General features: G+C 47.0%; 2 protein-coding genes across 2 annotated transcripts in view; one reads left to right on the top strand and one right to left on the bottom strand.

Moving 5' to 3' along the window:
- The window catches only part of FAM149B1 (family with sequence similarity 149 member B1), a 32,931-nt gene extending 22,762 nt beyond the window's left edge, over positions 1-10,169 (top strand). Inside the window, exons 8-14 of the mRNA XM_049789146.1 lie at positions 410-534; positions 3,372-3,478; positions 3,984-4,205; positions 6,358-6,481; positions 6,662-6,787; positions 8,207-8,261; positions 9,960-10,169. Of these exons, the coding sequence (XP_049645103.1) occupies positions 410-534; positions 3,372-3,478; positions 3,984-4,205; positions 6,358-6,481; positions 6,662-6,787; positions 8,207-8,261; positions 9,960-10,027 (827 nt within the window). The 3' untranslated portion in view covers positions 10,028-10,169. The remainder of the gene's footprint in view (positions 1-409; positions 535-3,371; positions 3,479-3,983; positions 4,206-6,357; positions 6,482-6,661; positions 6,788-8,206; positions 8,262-9,959) is intronic.
- A 1,090-nt stretch (positions 10,170-11,259) lies between these two features.
- DNAJC9 (DnaJ heat shock protein family (Hsp40) member C9) lies at positions 11,260-16,434 on the bottom strand. Its single transcript, XM_049789214.1, has 5 exons — positions 16,201-16,434; positions 15,963-16,103; positions 14,054-14,308; positions 12,070-12,156; positions 11,260-11,547 (listed from the first exon to the last, which is right to left on the bottom strand). Exons 1-5 carry the CDS (start codon positions 16,378-16,380, stop codon positions 11,428-11,430), a joined length of 783 nt encoding a protein of 260 aa, XP_049645171.1. The 5' UTR covers positions 16,381-16,434; the 3' UTR covers positions 11,260-11,427.
- Between the last annotated feature and the right edge of the window lie 586 nt (positions 16,435-17,020).

Here is a 17,020-nt window from a genome sequence, read left to right as displayed (position 1 = left end):
CAGTGTTTAGGGGCTACGATGCTGGGTACTGAGCTTGGGGTTTCTATGTGGAGAACGTGCGCTCCAGGCCTTTGTCATCTCCTGGGAAAAACCTAATTATTTGTTTGAAAGTTATTTTTTGTGTTTTGGTTTTGGGGCCACACCTGGTAGCATTCTGGTATACTTCTGACTCTACACTCAGGAATCATTCCTGGCAGGCTCAGGGACCTTATGGGATACCGGGGATTGAATCTGTATCAGCCATGTGCAAGGCTAACGCCATCCCCAATGTGCCCAGGAGGCAGGGCATTAGGCTACAAAGTAAAATAAAGTATGGCTTAGGATTCTGTATTTTCACAGATTTTTTTTCAGTCCTGTTGCTCAGGCTGTGTAGATACAACCGGGCAATAGACTCTATTCCTTTGCTCAGAAGACGACAGTAATGCAACAGCAACCAGACCAGGCTCAGGAAGCCCCTTTGAGCTGAATGAACCACCGCCTTTGATCTTACCTCGAGTCCCACAGTCAAAGGTGCTGTCTTTCACCTCCAACCTGGTAAGTGAGTAGAGGGGGAACTGCAGTCTAGGAATGTTATGGTGGAGGAAATTTGCTCAAAGCCAAGTGTTTCAAATCTAGTGCAGAGTCCTGGTAAATTCATAACTAATGGAAAACAGCATATTGTTTATGGCTATGAATTATTTTATATTCATTGAGAAATATGTTATTTTATATTTGTTATCTATTAACTAATTTATTTTTAAATGTTTCCCTTTTTTGGCTTATCTTTAAGGACACTCTTAAGTAGTTATGTTTATCATGATAATCCAATGTAGTTCAAGTTTGAAAAATTCATAGAAAATTAGGATTGAGGGGCCGGAATGGTGGCACAGCCGTAGGGCATTTGCCATGCATGTGGCTGACCTAGGACAGACCATGGTTCAATCCCCTGGTGTACCTATGGTACCCCAAGCCAGGAGCAATTTCTGAGCACATAGCCAGGAGTAACACCTGAGTGTCACCGGGTGTGGTCCAAGAACCAAAAAAAGGAAGAAAATTAGGATTGAGGGCTGGACAGATAGCATACCAGTAGGGCATTTGCCTTGCATGCGGCCAACCCAGGACTGACGGTGATTCGATTCCTGGCATCCCATATGGTCCCTGAGCCTGCCAGGAGCAATTTCTGAGCACAGAGCCAGGAGTAACCCCTGAGTAACTCCGGGTATGACCCAAAAACCAAAAAAGAAAAAGAAAGGAGGGATGGAAGGAAGGAGGGAGGGAGGGAGGGAGGGAGGGAGGGAGGGAGGGAGGGAGGGAGGGAGGAAGGAAGGAAGGAAGGAAGGAAGGAAGGAAGGAAGGAAGGAAGGAAGGAAGGAAGGAAGGAAGGAAGGAAGGAAGGAAAGAAATCAGAAATGAAAAGTAAATCTTAGCAGTTTTGGGAAAGGATGTTTGGGCTGAAATATAGTGTCCGATGCAAAGAAGCACTGATCTTAAGAGTTTCTGTAGTGGTACCATTGAATTATTTATTTAAAGAAAATGTATCACATTGTTGACATAACTGATCATAATACATCTGTTTTGGGATGACAGAAAGCAAAGTTATTAAGAAATAGAGAACAAATGGAAAAAGGGGAGAGAGTTCATTAGCAGTTATATTTGTGAAACTTATTTATCACCTATAGCCTTTGAATTTTTTTTGTTGTTCTTGTTTTTGGGCCACACCCGGAGGTGCTCAGGGGTTACTCCTGGCTGTCTGCTCAGAAATAGCTCCTGGCAGGCGCGGGGGACCATATGGGACACCGGGATTCGAACCAACCACCTTTGGTCCTGGATCGGCTGCTTGCAAGGCAAATGCCGCTGTGCTATCTCTCCGGGCCCAGCCTTTGAATTTTTTAAAATAAAATTTCCCTCCTTTTTTTCTTATCTCAACCGTATTCAGTTTTTTTTTTTTTTCGGGTTTTTTGTTTTTTTTTGGTTTTTTTTTTTTTTTTTTTGGTTTTTGGGCCACACCCGGCGGCGCTCAGGGGTTACTCCTGGCTGTCTGCTCAGAAATAGCTCCTGACAGGCACGGGGGACCATATGGGACACCGGGATTCGAACCAACCAGGTCCTGGATTGGCTGCTTGCAAGGCAAACACCACTGTGCTATCTCTTCGGGCCCTCAGTTTTTTTTATTTGGGCCACCATCCAAGGTGCTCAGAGGCTACTCCTATTACAGTGCTCAGAAGACTGTCAGCAGTGCTTGGGGGACCAGCAGTTTCAGAAACAGAACCTGGTGCATGTGCAGTAGGTCCTCTGAGATATCTCCTAAACCTTATCTTATTTTCAATATTTTTTGTTTGATTTTTTTGGACCACACCTGGCAGTGTTCAGGGTTACTCCTGGATTTGAGCTCAGAAATCACTCCTGGCAGGCTCGGAGGACCATATGGGATGCCAGCGATCAAACCTAGGTCTGTTCAGGGTAGGCTTCATGCAAGGCAAACACCCTACCGCTGTGCTATCACTCTAGCCTTTCTTTTCTTTTCTTTTTTTTTTTTTTTTTTTTTTTTTTTTTGTGGTTTTTGGGTCACACCCGGCAGTGCTCAGGGGTTACTCCTGGCTCCATGCTCAGAAATTGCTCCTGGCAGGCACGGGGGACCATATGGGACGCCGGGATTCGAACCGATGACCTCCTGCATGAAAGGCAAACACCTTACCTCCATGCTATCTCTCCGGCCCCTCTAGCCTTTATTTTCAATATTTTCATCTGTTGACCTGTTATTTATTTGGTTTGGGGACAACACCCACCAGTGCTCAGGACTTACTCCTGGCTCTGTACTCAGGGGCCACTTCCTGTGGGGTTCAGGGCAGCATCCGGGCATGCTGGAGATTAAACTTGCATTGGCCACATGCAAGACAAGTACCTGCTGTACTATCACTCCATCCCTTATTGGATTTTCTTTTCTAGTGCAGCATACATGGTAATGACATTAAAAATCCTCTCTGCTATCTGAACAGTTGTTCATTGCTTCATCTTCATGATCTGGTTTCCCAACCTGTTGTCTTTTGTCAGTTAGAAACAGGAAACAGTGCTATCCTATCATTTATATCTTTGATTTGGGATTGGGTGAGCCATACCTGCTATTCCTAGAAGTTACTCCCACTCCCTCCTCAGGGAATTGCTCCTGGTAATCCTTGAGGGGGAACTATGGGAGGCCAAGGATACTAGGGATCAGCAGCATGCAAGGCAAGCATTTTGTCCTATTTCTTCTGTCATTTTGAGGGGACTCAGGGCCCTAATGGTAAACAAAAGTGAAGGCTTGGGAGGAAAGATACAAATGACTTCATTGACAGTATTAACTGTGTGGCAGAGTTGAGAACCACTAATAAGGCTTGTCTCTTCCTGACTCATAGCCAAGTTTCTATCAAGCAGGAAGTGGTCATCAGCCAAACGTGAACAGCCTCTTGGTTCATGGAATGCCTCTGCAGCCAAGAAATCTCTCCCTCATGGACAAGCTCTTGTAAGAAATAAAACATTTTCACAGAGTTTACATAAAAGACTTAAGAAATAAAAGGAAAGCAATCAGCCAGTCAGTGTGCACAGGCTGACCCCCCCCCCCCAAGGTGAATGTGCAGGGAAGGAGTGTCCCCACATAAAGAGATGGTCCCTAGTGGAGAAGGAACACATACAAGACACCTCTCCAGAGTTTTTGGTGACAAAGAGACAAGTATTGTGCCAAGGGGATGCTCTAAGTCTTCCCAAAGGGAAGCGCTTTGGTGGGTAAGTGGAGGCTCTGAACTTGTCATCGAAGCCAATCTGGAGCAGCTGAGAAGGGTATCAGATGCATTCTGGGTAGAAATGATGCCACAGGAAAAGGTTTGGAGACAGGAAAATATAAAGAGCGTAGACAAGAACTGGATTATAGAGCTTCTAGAAACTGTCACTTCCTGTGCATTCTGATGCTATAGCCTGTCTCCTGTCAGAGAAGTCCTTATTTCACTGTGGGTTTCTCATCTGGCCCCTAGAGATTTCGGTGACAAGCTGCTAAGGCCTGCATCTAGCACCATCCTTTCAAGTCGGAACTGGCCAGGCCGAGGCCTGGAGTTCAGCCCATCATGCGTGTCACATACGGTACAATCCGCCCGAAGACGCAACCCACCGCCCCGCACCCTCCACCCCATCAGCACCAGCCACTCACGTGCGGGAACACCAAGGCCACTGGAGGAAATCCTCCGAGGATCCCGAATGTAGGTGCCAAAGGCCGATGTGCAGGGAACTAGTCAAAGCTATTTCTTAGGGGAATTAATTTAAAATAAGATCAAAGGGGCCCAGAGTGATAGCGCAGTAGTAGGGTGTTTGCATCCCATATAGTCCTCTGGGCCTGCCAGGAGTGATTTTTGAGCACAGAACTGGAGTAATCCCTGAGTGCCACTGGGTGTGGCCCCAAAACAGACTGAAATCTATGTCCAAAAAAACGGCATTGTGCATTGGTTTAAATCTAAAAAAAGGAAAAAGGTTTTGGTTTGGGCGCTGAACCCAGCAGTATGCAGAGATTACTCCTGACGCTGTACACAAGGATCACTCCTGGATGGCTCCATGACCATAAGGAATGCTGAGGATCAAACTTGGGTTATCAAGGGGCTGGAGAGATAGCATGGAGGTGAGGCGTTTGCCTTTCATGCAGAAGGTCATTGGTTTGAATCCCGGCATCCCATATGGTCCCCTGAGCCTGCCAGGAGCGATTTCTGAGCGTGGAGCCAGGAGTAACCTCTGAGCACTGCCGGGTATGACCTAAAAACAAAAAACAAACAAACAAACAAACAAAAAAACAAACTTGTGTTATCTGTGTGCAAGACAGGTATTCTACCCAATGTAGAATACCCCAAAGTCAATTTTTTAAATAAAATTCTTTCATTAGATGTTTTTTTGTTTGTTTTTGGTTTTTGGGTCACATCCAGCAGTGCTCAGGGTTACTCCAGGCTCTATGCTCAGAAATCGCTCCTGGCAGGCTCTGGGGACCATATGGGATGCCAGGATTCGAATCACCGACCTTCTGCATGTAAAGCAAAAGCACTACCTCCATGCTATCTTTCCGGGCCCCCCCCCCCTTTTTTGGGGGTGGGTGGGGGAAGCCACACCTGGTGACACTCAGGGTTTACTCCTGGCTTTGCACTCAGATACCACTCCTGGCTTAGGGGATGATATGGGATGCTGGGGATTGAACTGAGGTCTGTCCTGGGTCAGCTGTGTGCAAGGCAAATGCCCTACCACTGCACTGTTACTCCAGCAGTTGATTCATGAAACTCCTTAATGATTTTTTTTTTTTTTTACCAAAAGCCCTCTTTTTTTTGTTTTTGGGCCACACCCGGTGACGCTCAGGGGTTACTCCTGGCTATGCGCTCAGAAATCACTCCTGACTTGGGGGACCATATGGGATGCGAAGAGTATCAAATCATGGTCCATCCTAGGTCACCATGTACAAGGCAAAGCCCTACCACTTGCGCCACTACTCCGGCCCCAACAAAGCCCTAACTCTTGAGTTCAGCTTCTAGGTGTCACTATACTTCTCATCCAATGTATTTTTCCCCAAATTTTTGTTAATCTCCATAGAATCACTAAAAGAAATGTCCCAAACAACCAGAAATTCTTCTCAGGATATCAAGATTTACTTACCTACTTCTTCATTTGTTAATATATCTAGATCTATTCATTTGGGGTGAGTGGTCTTATTGTATATTAATCTCTCATCCTCCTGTTTTTCAAAAGGTAAAAATAAGTTGTTTCTCCTGGGAGTTTTTTTTTTAAGTATCATTGTGTCTCAATTACGGTTTTAGGTCTAAGTAATACTAAAAAATGCTCCAAATTCCTTGGAAGGAAATGAAAATTTACCTGGAATTATAAATATCCATCAGGACAACCACAAGTCACATAAAGGTCAATATCCCCAGAGGAGAAATTATAAACCCGTAGTTGGGAGATGTGTACAATGGGAAGCATTTGGTTTTAGTTCTCTCTGAAAGTTGTTTCTTCTGTTGTGTGCCAGAATAAAGCATATCAACAAAACTCAGAAAAGACTATTTTTTCTGGTTTTTGGGCCACATCTAGTGAAGCTCAGGGGTTACTCCTGGCTATGCACTCAGAAATCGCTCCTGGCTTGGGGGACCATATGGGATGCTGGGGGATTGAACCACAGTCCATCCTGGGTCAGTGGCTCCGGCCCCCAAACTCACAGAATACTAGGATTAAACCAACCCCCAAATACCTTAACTTCCAAAATCCTTTCACTGAGATCACTTCGAAACAGGTAGCGTAAAGTTTCCTGTGCACATTCAACTCACTGGGTTCCTTGCTTGGCTTTTTCTAACTTGTTTGCTTGATTTGATCTGCTTTTCCATCTAGCCCTGTGACAGCGGATTCCCTCTTTTCCTCCTTCCCGATGACCCTGAGCCGGAATAATCTGCTGCCACCTATTGGCACGCCTGACGTCGACCACCTGGTCACTGTGGGGTCCCAGAACTCCAAGGTCTGTGGTTGTCCCAGGGCCATTGTGTGGAGACTCTGGGCACTTAGTAATCAGCAAATGTTCCTCAGTCTGGTCTTGAAGTGCAAAGTACAATCTGGATACTGACTTGCGTGGGGTTGTAGCTATGTGGCTGGCAGTTTCTGACTGTGTAACCAGGTGGTGATTTCTGTGTCTCCTCAGAAAGCCCACGACGATTCGGGCCGAGCCCGCAGCGCAGTGCTGGACAACCCAAAGCACCAGCAGCCCCAGGAGAAGCTCCTCCTGCCCGACTTTTTCTCCAGGCCCAACACAACACAGTTGTTTCTGGTAGAGTGACATGTTTTTTTCCCAGCCTGAGAAGATGTAGGACAGGAACCAAAGATGGCTTGACATAGTGACTTAATTAGCAAAAGATAAAATGTGGAATTCTAACTATAAGACATTTATAAATTATATTCAGCAGGGGCCAGGAAGGTGGCGCTAGAGGTAAGGTGTCTGCCTTGCAAGTGGACGGACCACAGTTCGATCCCCCGGTGTCCCATATGGTCCCCCCAAACCAGGGGCGATTTCTGAGCGCATAGCCAGGAGTAACCCCTGAGCATCAAATGGGTGTGGCCCCCCCCAAAAAAAAGTTATATTCAGCAGAAATTAATGTTTCGTTTTCAGATGTTTATAACAGTAAGTTAAAACCCATAGCCATTTCTCTAGCAATTTGCTGTTGTCCTAAAAGGGAAGACCAGGCGCCAGAGTAGTAACAGCCAGTAGGGTGTTTGCCTTGAATGTGGCCAACCCAGGTTCGATTCTTGGCATCCCATGTGGTCCCCTGCGCCTGCCAGGAGTAACCCCTTTGCGCCACTGGGTGTGCTCCCCCAAAAAGATGAGGGCCAGAAAGATTTCACAAAGGTCTGAGCACATGCTTTCCATGCAAAAGGCCTGGGTTTGATCCCCAGCACCACGCCAGCTCTTGTCCCACTCCCTCCCCTCCAGTAACAAAGATGAGCTGGTAGAACAATTAGGAAGTATGAGTTTGGGGTCCAATATTGTCAGACTAGGAACTTGCTCCCTAGTCTTTTCACCTTCGGGTCTGCACATTACACTCCTGGGTTCCTCAGCCTAATGCCTGCCTGTAAAGAGCTTTCCTAGGGAAAAGGCACCCTGACATTTCAGCACTGTAGCTGCTCTCCATGGAGCTGAGGAGAGGGGTTAGCCCACAAAGCTCTCTACAAAAGACTTTTGCTGGCCCCAAATCAAGAACACAGGGCTTCACCAGATTTCCTTATGTCTCTTGGTCCCACTGTCGCAACATGGAAACAGGATTTATTTTACACTTAAATATTGTTGGCTTTTATCATTGTGTTTCTGTCATTTTCCGGTGGGATAGGGGGCACTTGGTGGTACTCAGAGATTACTCCTGGCAGTGCTTCAGGGACCACTGCCAGTGCTGAGGATCAAACTAGGGTGTGAGCTCCTTGACTCCTTCACCCTTAACATTTTATTCCCCAGTCCACAAATACTGCTGACAAGTTTATAGAACAGACAGTTTCTTACCAATTACATGGTCCTATGGCCACTAGCTCACAATCTGGTTGGACCTCACACATGTTCTAAATTCATTTCACTCAGGATTATAGAGGACGCCATTTAAAGATGTCAGATGAAAATTTTCCTTCCAGAGTCTGCTCATATATTATCCTTTAGGGAGTTACATTTTAAGTGGTTTTCTTTTTTCTTTCTTTCCTCTTCTAGCCAGATACCCAGTACCATCATCAAACCCGGCCTGGCCGGAGATCTGCAGGAGCAGGTAGGACACAGCTTAATTTCACTGCTCGATGGGGAAGGCTATGAGGGTGTATGATTTGCACGACTCTAGACTTGCCTTCAATTTGGGACCCCATGTCCCCCAAGCACCACTGGGTATAGCCCCAAAACAACAAGAAGTTTGGGGCCAGAGTGGTGGTGCTATTCAGTAGGATATTTGCCTTGCATGCGCTAACCTAGGACGTACTGCGGTTCAATCCCCCAGTGTCCCATATGGTCCCCCAAGCCAGGAACAATTTCTGACCACTCAGAAAGTAACCTCAGGAGTAACCTCTGAGTATCATGAGTGTCATCTGGTGTGGCCCAAAAAGCAAAAAAAAAAAAAGTTATCTTGCTCAGTGCCAGAAAAATCTATAGATGTGGGGCCAGTGTGATAGCACGAACAGGTTGGATATTTGCCTTGCACGCAGCTGACCCAGGTTTGAACCCCAGCATCTCTTATGTCCTGAGCCTGACAGGAAGTAGTAACTCCGAGTGCCACTGAACATGACCCCCCCCAAAAAGAACAAAATCAAACCCCCGCCTCCAAAAACTGTATTTGCTTTTTTTTTGTTTGTTTGTTTTTGTTTTTTGGGCCACACCCAGCGCTGCTCAGGGGTGACTCCTGGCTGTCTGCTCAGAAATAGCTCCTGGCAGGCACGGGGGACCATATGGGACATCGGGATTTGAACCAACCACCTTTGGTCCTGGATCGGCTGCTTACAAGGCAAATGCCACTGTGCTATCTCTCCGGGCCCTGTATTTGCTTTCTTGTACTGCATTAAGTGAACCTTATCATGGCCAAGTAAACGGTATCTATCCTGTTCTATCTCAGCAAGGACCTTGTCTGCATGTCACTGGGCAAACTCATGGCTCTCAGGGAGCCCAGGCCTACCACTCAGGTATCTCACATAGATTCTGTTTATAGGAGTGGGGAGAGATAGATTGAAGTATATCTTAGATTTTCCTTGAGTGGCCTTTTCACCACCATTGGGGTCATTTCTCATTATGTTGTAGGTAAAATTTAGAAGTGCTAGGCAGCTGATGTTTCCTATTGATAAAATCAATCGGCGTGCACATTAAAAGTCTATTCTTGGGCTGGAGTGATAATACAGTGGGTAGGGTGCATGTCTACATGCAGCTGGCCCAAGATCTATCCCTGGCACCATACGGTCTGAAACCCACCAGGAGTGATCCAGAGCACTGCCTAAAGACAGAGCTCCTCCCTCATCCAGATATTCCCACTGGGGTCCCATAGGTGGTCTCATGCCAGATGGTCCATCATGGCTGTCTGGGGGTACCCCTTAATCCATGGTGGGGGAGAACCCCTAGTGCCAGGTTGGTAGGGGGTGGGGACACCACTGGCAAGGGCAGCAACAGCGCCACCTTCTAGGGGAGGGGGTAAGGCTCCACCAATCCCAAGTCAGCCAGAAGCCTGGAGCTGGTTTTTGTTTTGTTTGGAGGCCACACCTTTTGGTGCTCAGGTCTCTGATGGGCTTAAGGACCCTATGGGGTACCAGGAATTGAATCCAGGTTGGCTGTGTTGACTGTGTGCATGCTAAGGACCTTCCCTGTCTTACTTTGGCTCCACTCCAACTCAAGTCTAGCTGATCACTGGAGCAAGAAGGTCCTGCTGTGAGAAAATGGAGTGACCAAGTCTGTATGATCTACTAATGTCACTATGGTCTTGTCCATTTGGCAGGTTCTCAGTTACATGGCTCTACAAAATCTCAAAACAGAGGTGGACCTGTCTCCAGATCCAGGCAGTGACTATAGGACTGAAACAAGAAGAACTTGCTTCGGGCTAAAAACAAGAGAGAAGATTCCATGCTATCATATGAAGACATGCGTCAACCAACTTGTATTAAATTATATTTGTAATAAAATTCAAGAGTTTTTAACTTGTTTGCAATCCCTCTGAAATGTTTTATGCATGATATTGACTATTATGGTTTAAATCATATTTGAAGTTGAAGATCCCCTAAGAATCCCTCAAATAGTTTAATGAAACATTAGAAAACCAACCTAACTGAGTATTTCACAATTATCAATCCCACGAATATGCATGATAGCAAGTCAGCAGATCAAGACAGCATCCCTTTACATGGGAAGAGTACATGGGCTGGAAGGGGGCTCCGATGGCATTTAACCCAGACCCTCACCCTTTTATAAATAAGGAAACAGGTTCAGAAAAGTTCAGCAAATTATGCATATTGGGAGTTATAGGACACCTACCGAGACCACATTTTTTCACATTACAACAGTGACCATTCACTGGTTTGCATCTACAGATTGGCACCAATTTGTGAGCCAGCTGAAAATATTTAAAATGCCACAATTTTTTCTCAGCCTTTTATTGTGTCTTCTGTTTGAGGACTACACTGATGATGCTTAGGACTTACTCCTGGCTCTGCACTCAGGAATCACTTCTGGCAGGGCTCAGGAGACCATATAGGATGCTGGGAATCAAACCCAGGTTCACAGCATGCAAAGGAATACTACTCTGGCCCCTCTAAATCATTTTAACTGAATGACTAAATTAACTGGAATGACCATTTTAAAAGCTAATGTTATTTTTGTTACCTGTTTATATGTATTCATGTGTCTTAGAAAAATACTGGGAAGTAATCGAACACCTCCTTTATATCTAGAGTACAAAATTCGGCTGAGTCAAACAAAAGGAAAGAGGGTCCACTATGTTCATTAAGACTGGAAGAACAAAAAAAAAAAAAAGACTGGAAGAACATTACCAGTGTTTGGGAGACAGTAAGTGTAGCAAGAGATCAGAAGACAGGAAGTCTAGCAAAGCATTCTAAACTGGAAACTCATGGGAACACAAGCAAATCCTACAGAATTCTCTGCAAGTTCCCTTATGGCAAAATGCTAAGTTTCCCAGGCAGTGTGGACACACCTGCCATCACCCTAAATTCCAGCTACGAAAAGTCACAAAAGTCAGTGCTGTGGGGAACATTCCAGATTCACGGGACTCAGACTCAACTCAGACTCGAGGTTGTCAAGTTGGGCTTAGTGCTTCTGCTGGATTTTCACAACTCATCCGAACAATACAGGCTGTAAAACACCTGAGTGTGGGATGACTAGCCTTCAGCTCTTGACCACACCTTGCTGACAACACCAACTCACAATTGAGGACTTCTGAGAAGAATACTCTACTATTTTTTTCCTTTCTTGAGGGCTGTTTTTTTCCCTCCTCGATTGGAAGGTTTGCAGTACTTTGCTTCCATCTGAGCCAGAAAACTGTCCATTTCCTTTTGTCGATCCTTCTGTTTGCTCTGTTTGAAAAGGGCAAACACAATATTTCAAAAACTAAGGCTTTCTAAAGACTTTTGAAAACACTTAGGAGTTGCAGGAGTGGGTGGGACAGGCAAATGGGACAAGAGAGCGATGCAAAGTCCTACGACTAGTGCTGAAAGTTACATAGCTTTATGATTAGAAAACACTGAAATGGGGGACCGGAGAGACAGAATGGAGGTAAAGCATTTGCCTTTCATGCAGAAGGATGGTGGTTTGAATCCCACCATCCCATTTGGTCCCCCGTGCCTGCCAGGGGCGATTTCTAAGCATAGAGCCAAGAGTAACCCCTAAGCGCTGCCGGGTGTGACCCAAAAACCAAAAAAAAAAAAAAAAAAAAAGAAAACACCGAAATGGATACTTTAAAGGGTTAAATAGATGGTACAGGGAAGTCTAAAAAACAAAACCAAAAATTCACTCCAAAAAAAAAAAAATAAACACTGCTATAGGAAACAACAGGGAAGAGACAGCACTGCCTTCAGAGAAAAGCTACCTCAGTTTACCTGAATAATGGCTCTCAGGTTATCAACTTCTCCGTCCAGCCCCAACTCCTTCCTGCTCTGCTCCGCTTCCTTAGCCTCTTCCTGAGCCTAAAACAGACACTCATGAGACTCCATGATGACCAACAGCTGGAAATACTCCCTTTGCCCCAAAGAGCAAACCTGTGATTAAGATCCCTTTCAAAAAAAAAAAAAAAAAGATCCCTTTCAAATCAAGAATTCTATAAAATTATATAACTATCACATATTAAAAAGCAACATTGCTGAGAAAAACAGTAGACATTCCATCCCCAAAAATATATCCACGTTTCCCCTTTCTCTGTTAGTGGATGTGTTATTTTGGTATTCATAAACCATGTAGTGACAGGAAGGAAAACAAAATGATGTAAGAGCTAGGAAAGGCCATAGGCTGAGATGCCTTCAAAAACATGAGCAGGTTATAGGCCCCAAGATTTCTCCCCTGGAAACCCACTTTCCTACATGATAGGTAGCAGCCTCAAGAACAGCCCAAATTAGAATTTGTCTTGTGGTACAGGGTGACAGTACAGCAGGCAGGGTGCTTGCCTTACACATGGCCAATCCCCAGCACCACATATGGTCACTCAAATCCCACCAAGAGTGATCCCTAAGCAAAGAGCCAGCAGTAAGCCCTAAGTACCACCAGGTATGGTTTCAAACCAAAAGAAACAAAATTTGTCTTGTGTGGTCAGAACAAAGACTTAAATTCTTGTTTGAACCATTATTTAATTTCAAAGTCACTTTCTCATGATAAGATTTCCCCAGAGCAGTTACCAAAATACCAGGAGAAAATCTGGAAAAGGCTCATAAGAAGTTAGTTCTCCCTTTTAGGGTTGCAATTAGGTCACAGGAGTCACCAACCCACAGAAGGTGTGGTACAGCATGAATACAGTGACCCTGGGGCTGAGGAACACTGGGATCAGAGAGTTCCCACAGGGATAGGATCCAGGGGCTATTTCCAACCCTCCCCAAATCCTTTGAGACTACACATTCCCACACAAAGATTGCTGGAGTCTCAGATTAGGCCATTATCACCCCAAGCTCAGGAAAGTTGTGCTCAGTTACTATGGAGCTGAGGACTGATTTGCAAGGCCGGTGATTGGGGAGCCAAGGCCCTGCACATGTGCGGCTTTAAGTGTGACTCCCAGCTCCCAGCCCTTGTGCGTTAATACGCCCCAGTAGTTGGAGCTGAAGCACATGTAACCTATGCACCAATGATCTCCTCTCAATCCAATTCTTTTATCCATCTCGCTCTACATCACAGCATGAAAAAGACTCATCTGACTTCCCTGGGTGGTTACTAGCCAGTCTGTGACTGATGCTAGCTCACAGGTTTGAAGCAAGGTGGACCACACTACTCTGGATCCTGGTGCTTACTCTGTGGTTCCCAGGCCCCCACAAGGAGCCTAATTAAAATGGGGGCCAAGGAAGGGGGTTACCAAAACATTTGGCAACAGTAAAAGGGCTATGTATGTGAGACAACCAAAAATCAATTTGAATCAATCACATTTTTCAGTCTGGGCGTGTGTGGTAGCACTTGCCAGGTTAGACTTTCAGGTGAAAAGGGGTCAAGAGTGGGAAAAGCTGAGGACACCTGTAGTCTATCTAATAGGCTCCAGCTCAGCTCTTGGAGCAACTGCTGAACTGGAGAAAATAAGGTGTCACATTCACCCTGATTATAGGGGCCTCCCATAGACCTCTCTTGCTGCAAAGAGGTCTCAGAAACAGTCAAGATGGAAATTGCTAATAAGAACCATTTTCAAATCTTACCCTCTTGGGCCAAGAGTGAGCACTGGGGTTCAATGCAGGCCAGTGAGTGTCTGGTGGGGTTTGATCCCTGAAAACTGCAGCCCTGTAACCCTGGAAAGCTAAAGCAGCAGCTTCAGCAGCAGCCCTGGATCTGACCTGTTGGTATGTTCAGGACGGCCCAGGCCACTGCTCAGAAGGACCCCAAACTACCCAAACTCACCCTCCTTTTCCTCGCATTCATCTTCTGCTGCGACTCCCTGACAAAAGCGCGATAGGCTGGCACTTCCTTGGCCTCGATGGCTTGCTGGAGGATGCTCCTGATCCTGGGCTCATCCGCATATTGTGCACACAGCACCGACTCCAAGATCTGGTCCATGTCCCCCTTGAAGTCCAGGTAAGCCTGTTTGATGTCAGTCAGCTCCTCCTCAGACCCTTTGTAGGTCTTCTCAAATTCCTGAATGTCCTCAAGAGAGATCTGAGAAAACCAGAAAGATAGTTTCACTTGGAGAATTTGGTTCTAAAGAAGCATCCGGGAGCCACTGGAGTGATAGCACAGCAGGGAGGGCATTTGCCTTGCAAGCTGCCAACCCAGGCTCAATCACTGTTCCCCCCAACCTGCTGGGAATGAGTTCTGAGCATAGAGCCAGGAGTAATTCCTAAGTACCTCCAGGTGTAACTCAAACACCAAAGACAAGGAGAAAAAAAAGAAAAAGCAAAACTAGATTTCGAGTGCAGAAATGTTTTCTCCCCAAACATGACAGCTGTGGCAAGGAGTCAAATCTGCAAGACCAGACTTACCCAAAAGTTCTCCCTAGTCCAACCACCTTCCTTGTTAAAAATTCTGGGTAAAGAAAATCTAGCACCTTTTTCAGTGGTGGAAGGCACAGCTGGATATGAAAAGTAAAGTCCACTGAGACTAAAGGAAATGGCCTCCATCCCCTGAAAAAACCCCACAATCCTTGTATACAAGGGCATCCACATGAGGTTCCCCTAGACCTATGGTTCTCAAATAGTGGGGCGCGAGGCTCCATAAAGCGGGGCGCATTTGACCTCGGCAAACACTGTCATAAGAAGCCAAGCCCCGTGTTTATGTTTCTGTATGTCTCTGGAGCTGAGTCGCTGAGTCCTGCTTCAAACCCCGCTTCGAAAAGCTATGCATTCAGCAGTGTTTGCCTTGCAAGCAGCCGATCCAGGACCTAAGGTGGTTGGTTTGAATCAGGGCATCCCACTTGGTCCCCCGTACCTGCCAGGAGCTATTTCTGAGCAGATAGCCAAGAGTAACCCCTGAGCACCGCCGGGTGTGGCCCAAAAACAAAAACAAAACAAAACAAAAAGATACTATTTACAGTTACGCGGAGGGGCACAAAAATATTTTCTTCTTCCTAGGGGGGCATGACAGAAAATAATTGAGAAGCACTGCCCTAGACAGAAGAGAGCTGTGTTCAAAGGAAACTGAGCCTTTTCATGGTTAGTGCACTGATATAAGTACTAGAACCCCCTCTCCCCCAGAAAAGCTCGAGTCTGCTCCCTACATGTGCTTGGCCATCCATCAACATATGAACTAGTCCTCCAATCCCAAAGGCTCGATGTGTTGTGCTGGGTTGTGTGCACACATTGAGATGGTGTGTTTTGTCTATAACAATGCTTCAGTACATATATTTTTGCTAAAAAATAAAATATGTTACCTTCCCCTTCCATACATCTTCCCCTACTGCTTATAAACACTTATAATGTTCTATCTAAATTTATAATGTTCAGATATACAATCACATGCATTTCCTCTTTATAAATAGCTTTCTGGCCAGAGAGATAGCATGGAGGTAAGGCATTTGTCTTGCATGCAGAAGGTCGGTGGTTTGAATCCCGGCATCCCATAGGGTCCCCCGATGCCAGGAGTGATTTCTGAGCGTAGAGCCAGGAGTAGTAACCCCTAAACACAGCAGAGTGTGACCCCCAAAACCAAAAATAAATAAAGAGCTTTCTATGATATGTAATGACAGTGTTTAACTTTGGGCGTCTTCACCCAGGACACACAACTTCTAGACTAGCAGCGTGAGGTGTCTATACTTAAAAGTGTTGTTTGTTGTTGTTGTTGTTGTTGTTGTTGGTTTGTTTCGGGGTCACACCACCTTCTTGAAGAGCAGCCTCCAGTAGGTCTCCCAGTCGCGGTCCTGCGCGAGCGCGTCGCTGTCGTCGCTCACGGCGCCCTGCTCGTCGTACACGGCCCGCTGCTCCTGGTCGCTCAGCACGGCGTAGACCTGCCCGAGGATCTGCCACGACGCGGGGGGAGAGAGAGGACCCGCCCGGGTCAGGCCGCACCCCCAGGGCGCCCCACTTCCCGCGCGGGCCGGGCCGGGCCGGGCCTACCTGGAAGCGGCGGGTGGCGTCCTCCTTGGCGCCCTCGGCCACCCGATCGGGGTGCACCTGCAGCGACACTTTGTGGTAGCCGCGCCGCACCTCGCCGGCCGACGCCTCGCGCCGCACGCCCAGCACCTGGTAGAGGTCGGCGGTGCCGAACACCTCCTCGCACCGCTGCAGCAGCCCCATGGCCCCGACAGCCGGATCGCCGCCGCCTTTTCCCGCGCGAAAAGTGCCGGGCGCCGCGTCATAAGAGACGCGCAGGGGGCGTGGCCGCGGCTTCGCTTTACGGCCGCGGTGAAAGGGGCGTGGCCACACGCTTCAGCCTCGCTTTACGGCCGCCGCCGCCGCAGCAGCAGCAGCAGAGCTGGGCGGGGCCAAGCCGAGGCCGGTCGGACTCTCTCGGAGATGAGGCTCCGCCCCCGATGCTACTCGGCGCGGGAACAGCTGTCATTGCAGAAGGTTTTGTCTCGTCGTCCGCAGGTCCTTGAACCCACCTGGATGCCTCCCCGGAATCCCAGGGCTCCTTGGGCAGTTCTTACTCTGCAGTAGAGGGAACGTAGATTCCCTACGTACGATTTAGGAACGTAGATTCCCTACCTACGATTTAGGTCGCAATGTCAGGTTTTAGATTAAAAGAAAAACGTGGGGGGGGGGGTCCGGAGAGATAGCACAGCGGCGTTTGCCTTGCAAGCAGCCGATCCAGGACCAAAGGTGATTGGTTCGAATCCCGGTGCCCCATATGGTCCCCCGTGCCTGCCAGGAGCTATTTCTGAGCAGACAGCCAGGAGTAACCCCTGAGCAACGCTGGGTGTGGCCCAAAAACCAA

Source organism: Suncus etruscus, chromosome 15 (genome assembly GCF_024139225.1).
Source record: "Suncus etruscus isolate mSunEtr1 chromosome 15, mSunEtr1.pri.cur, whole genome shotgun sequence".
Taxonomy (NCBI): Eukaryota; Metazoa; Chordata; class Mammalia; order Eulipotyphla; family Soricidae; genus Suncus; species Suncus etruscus.
The sequence above is the reverse complement of the archived record's forward strand: the minus strand, read 5'-3'. Positions and strand labels throughout refer to the sequence as shown.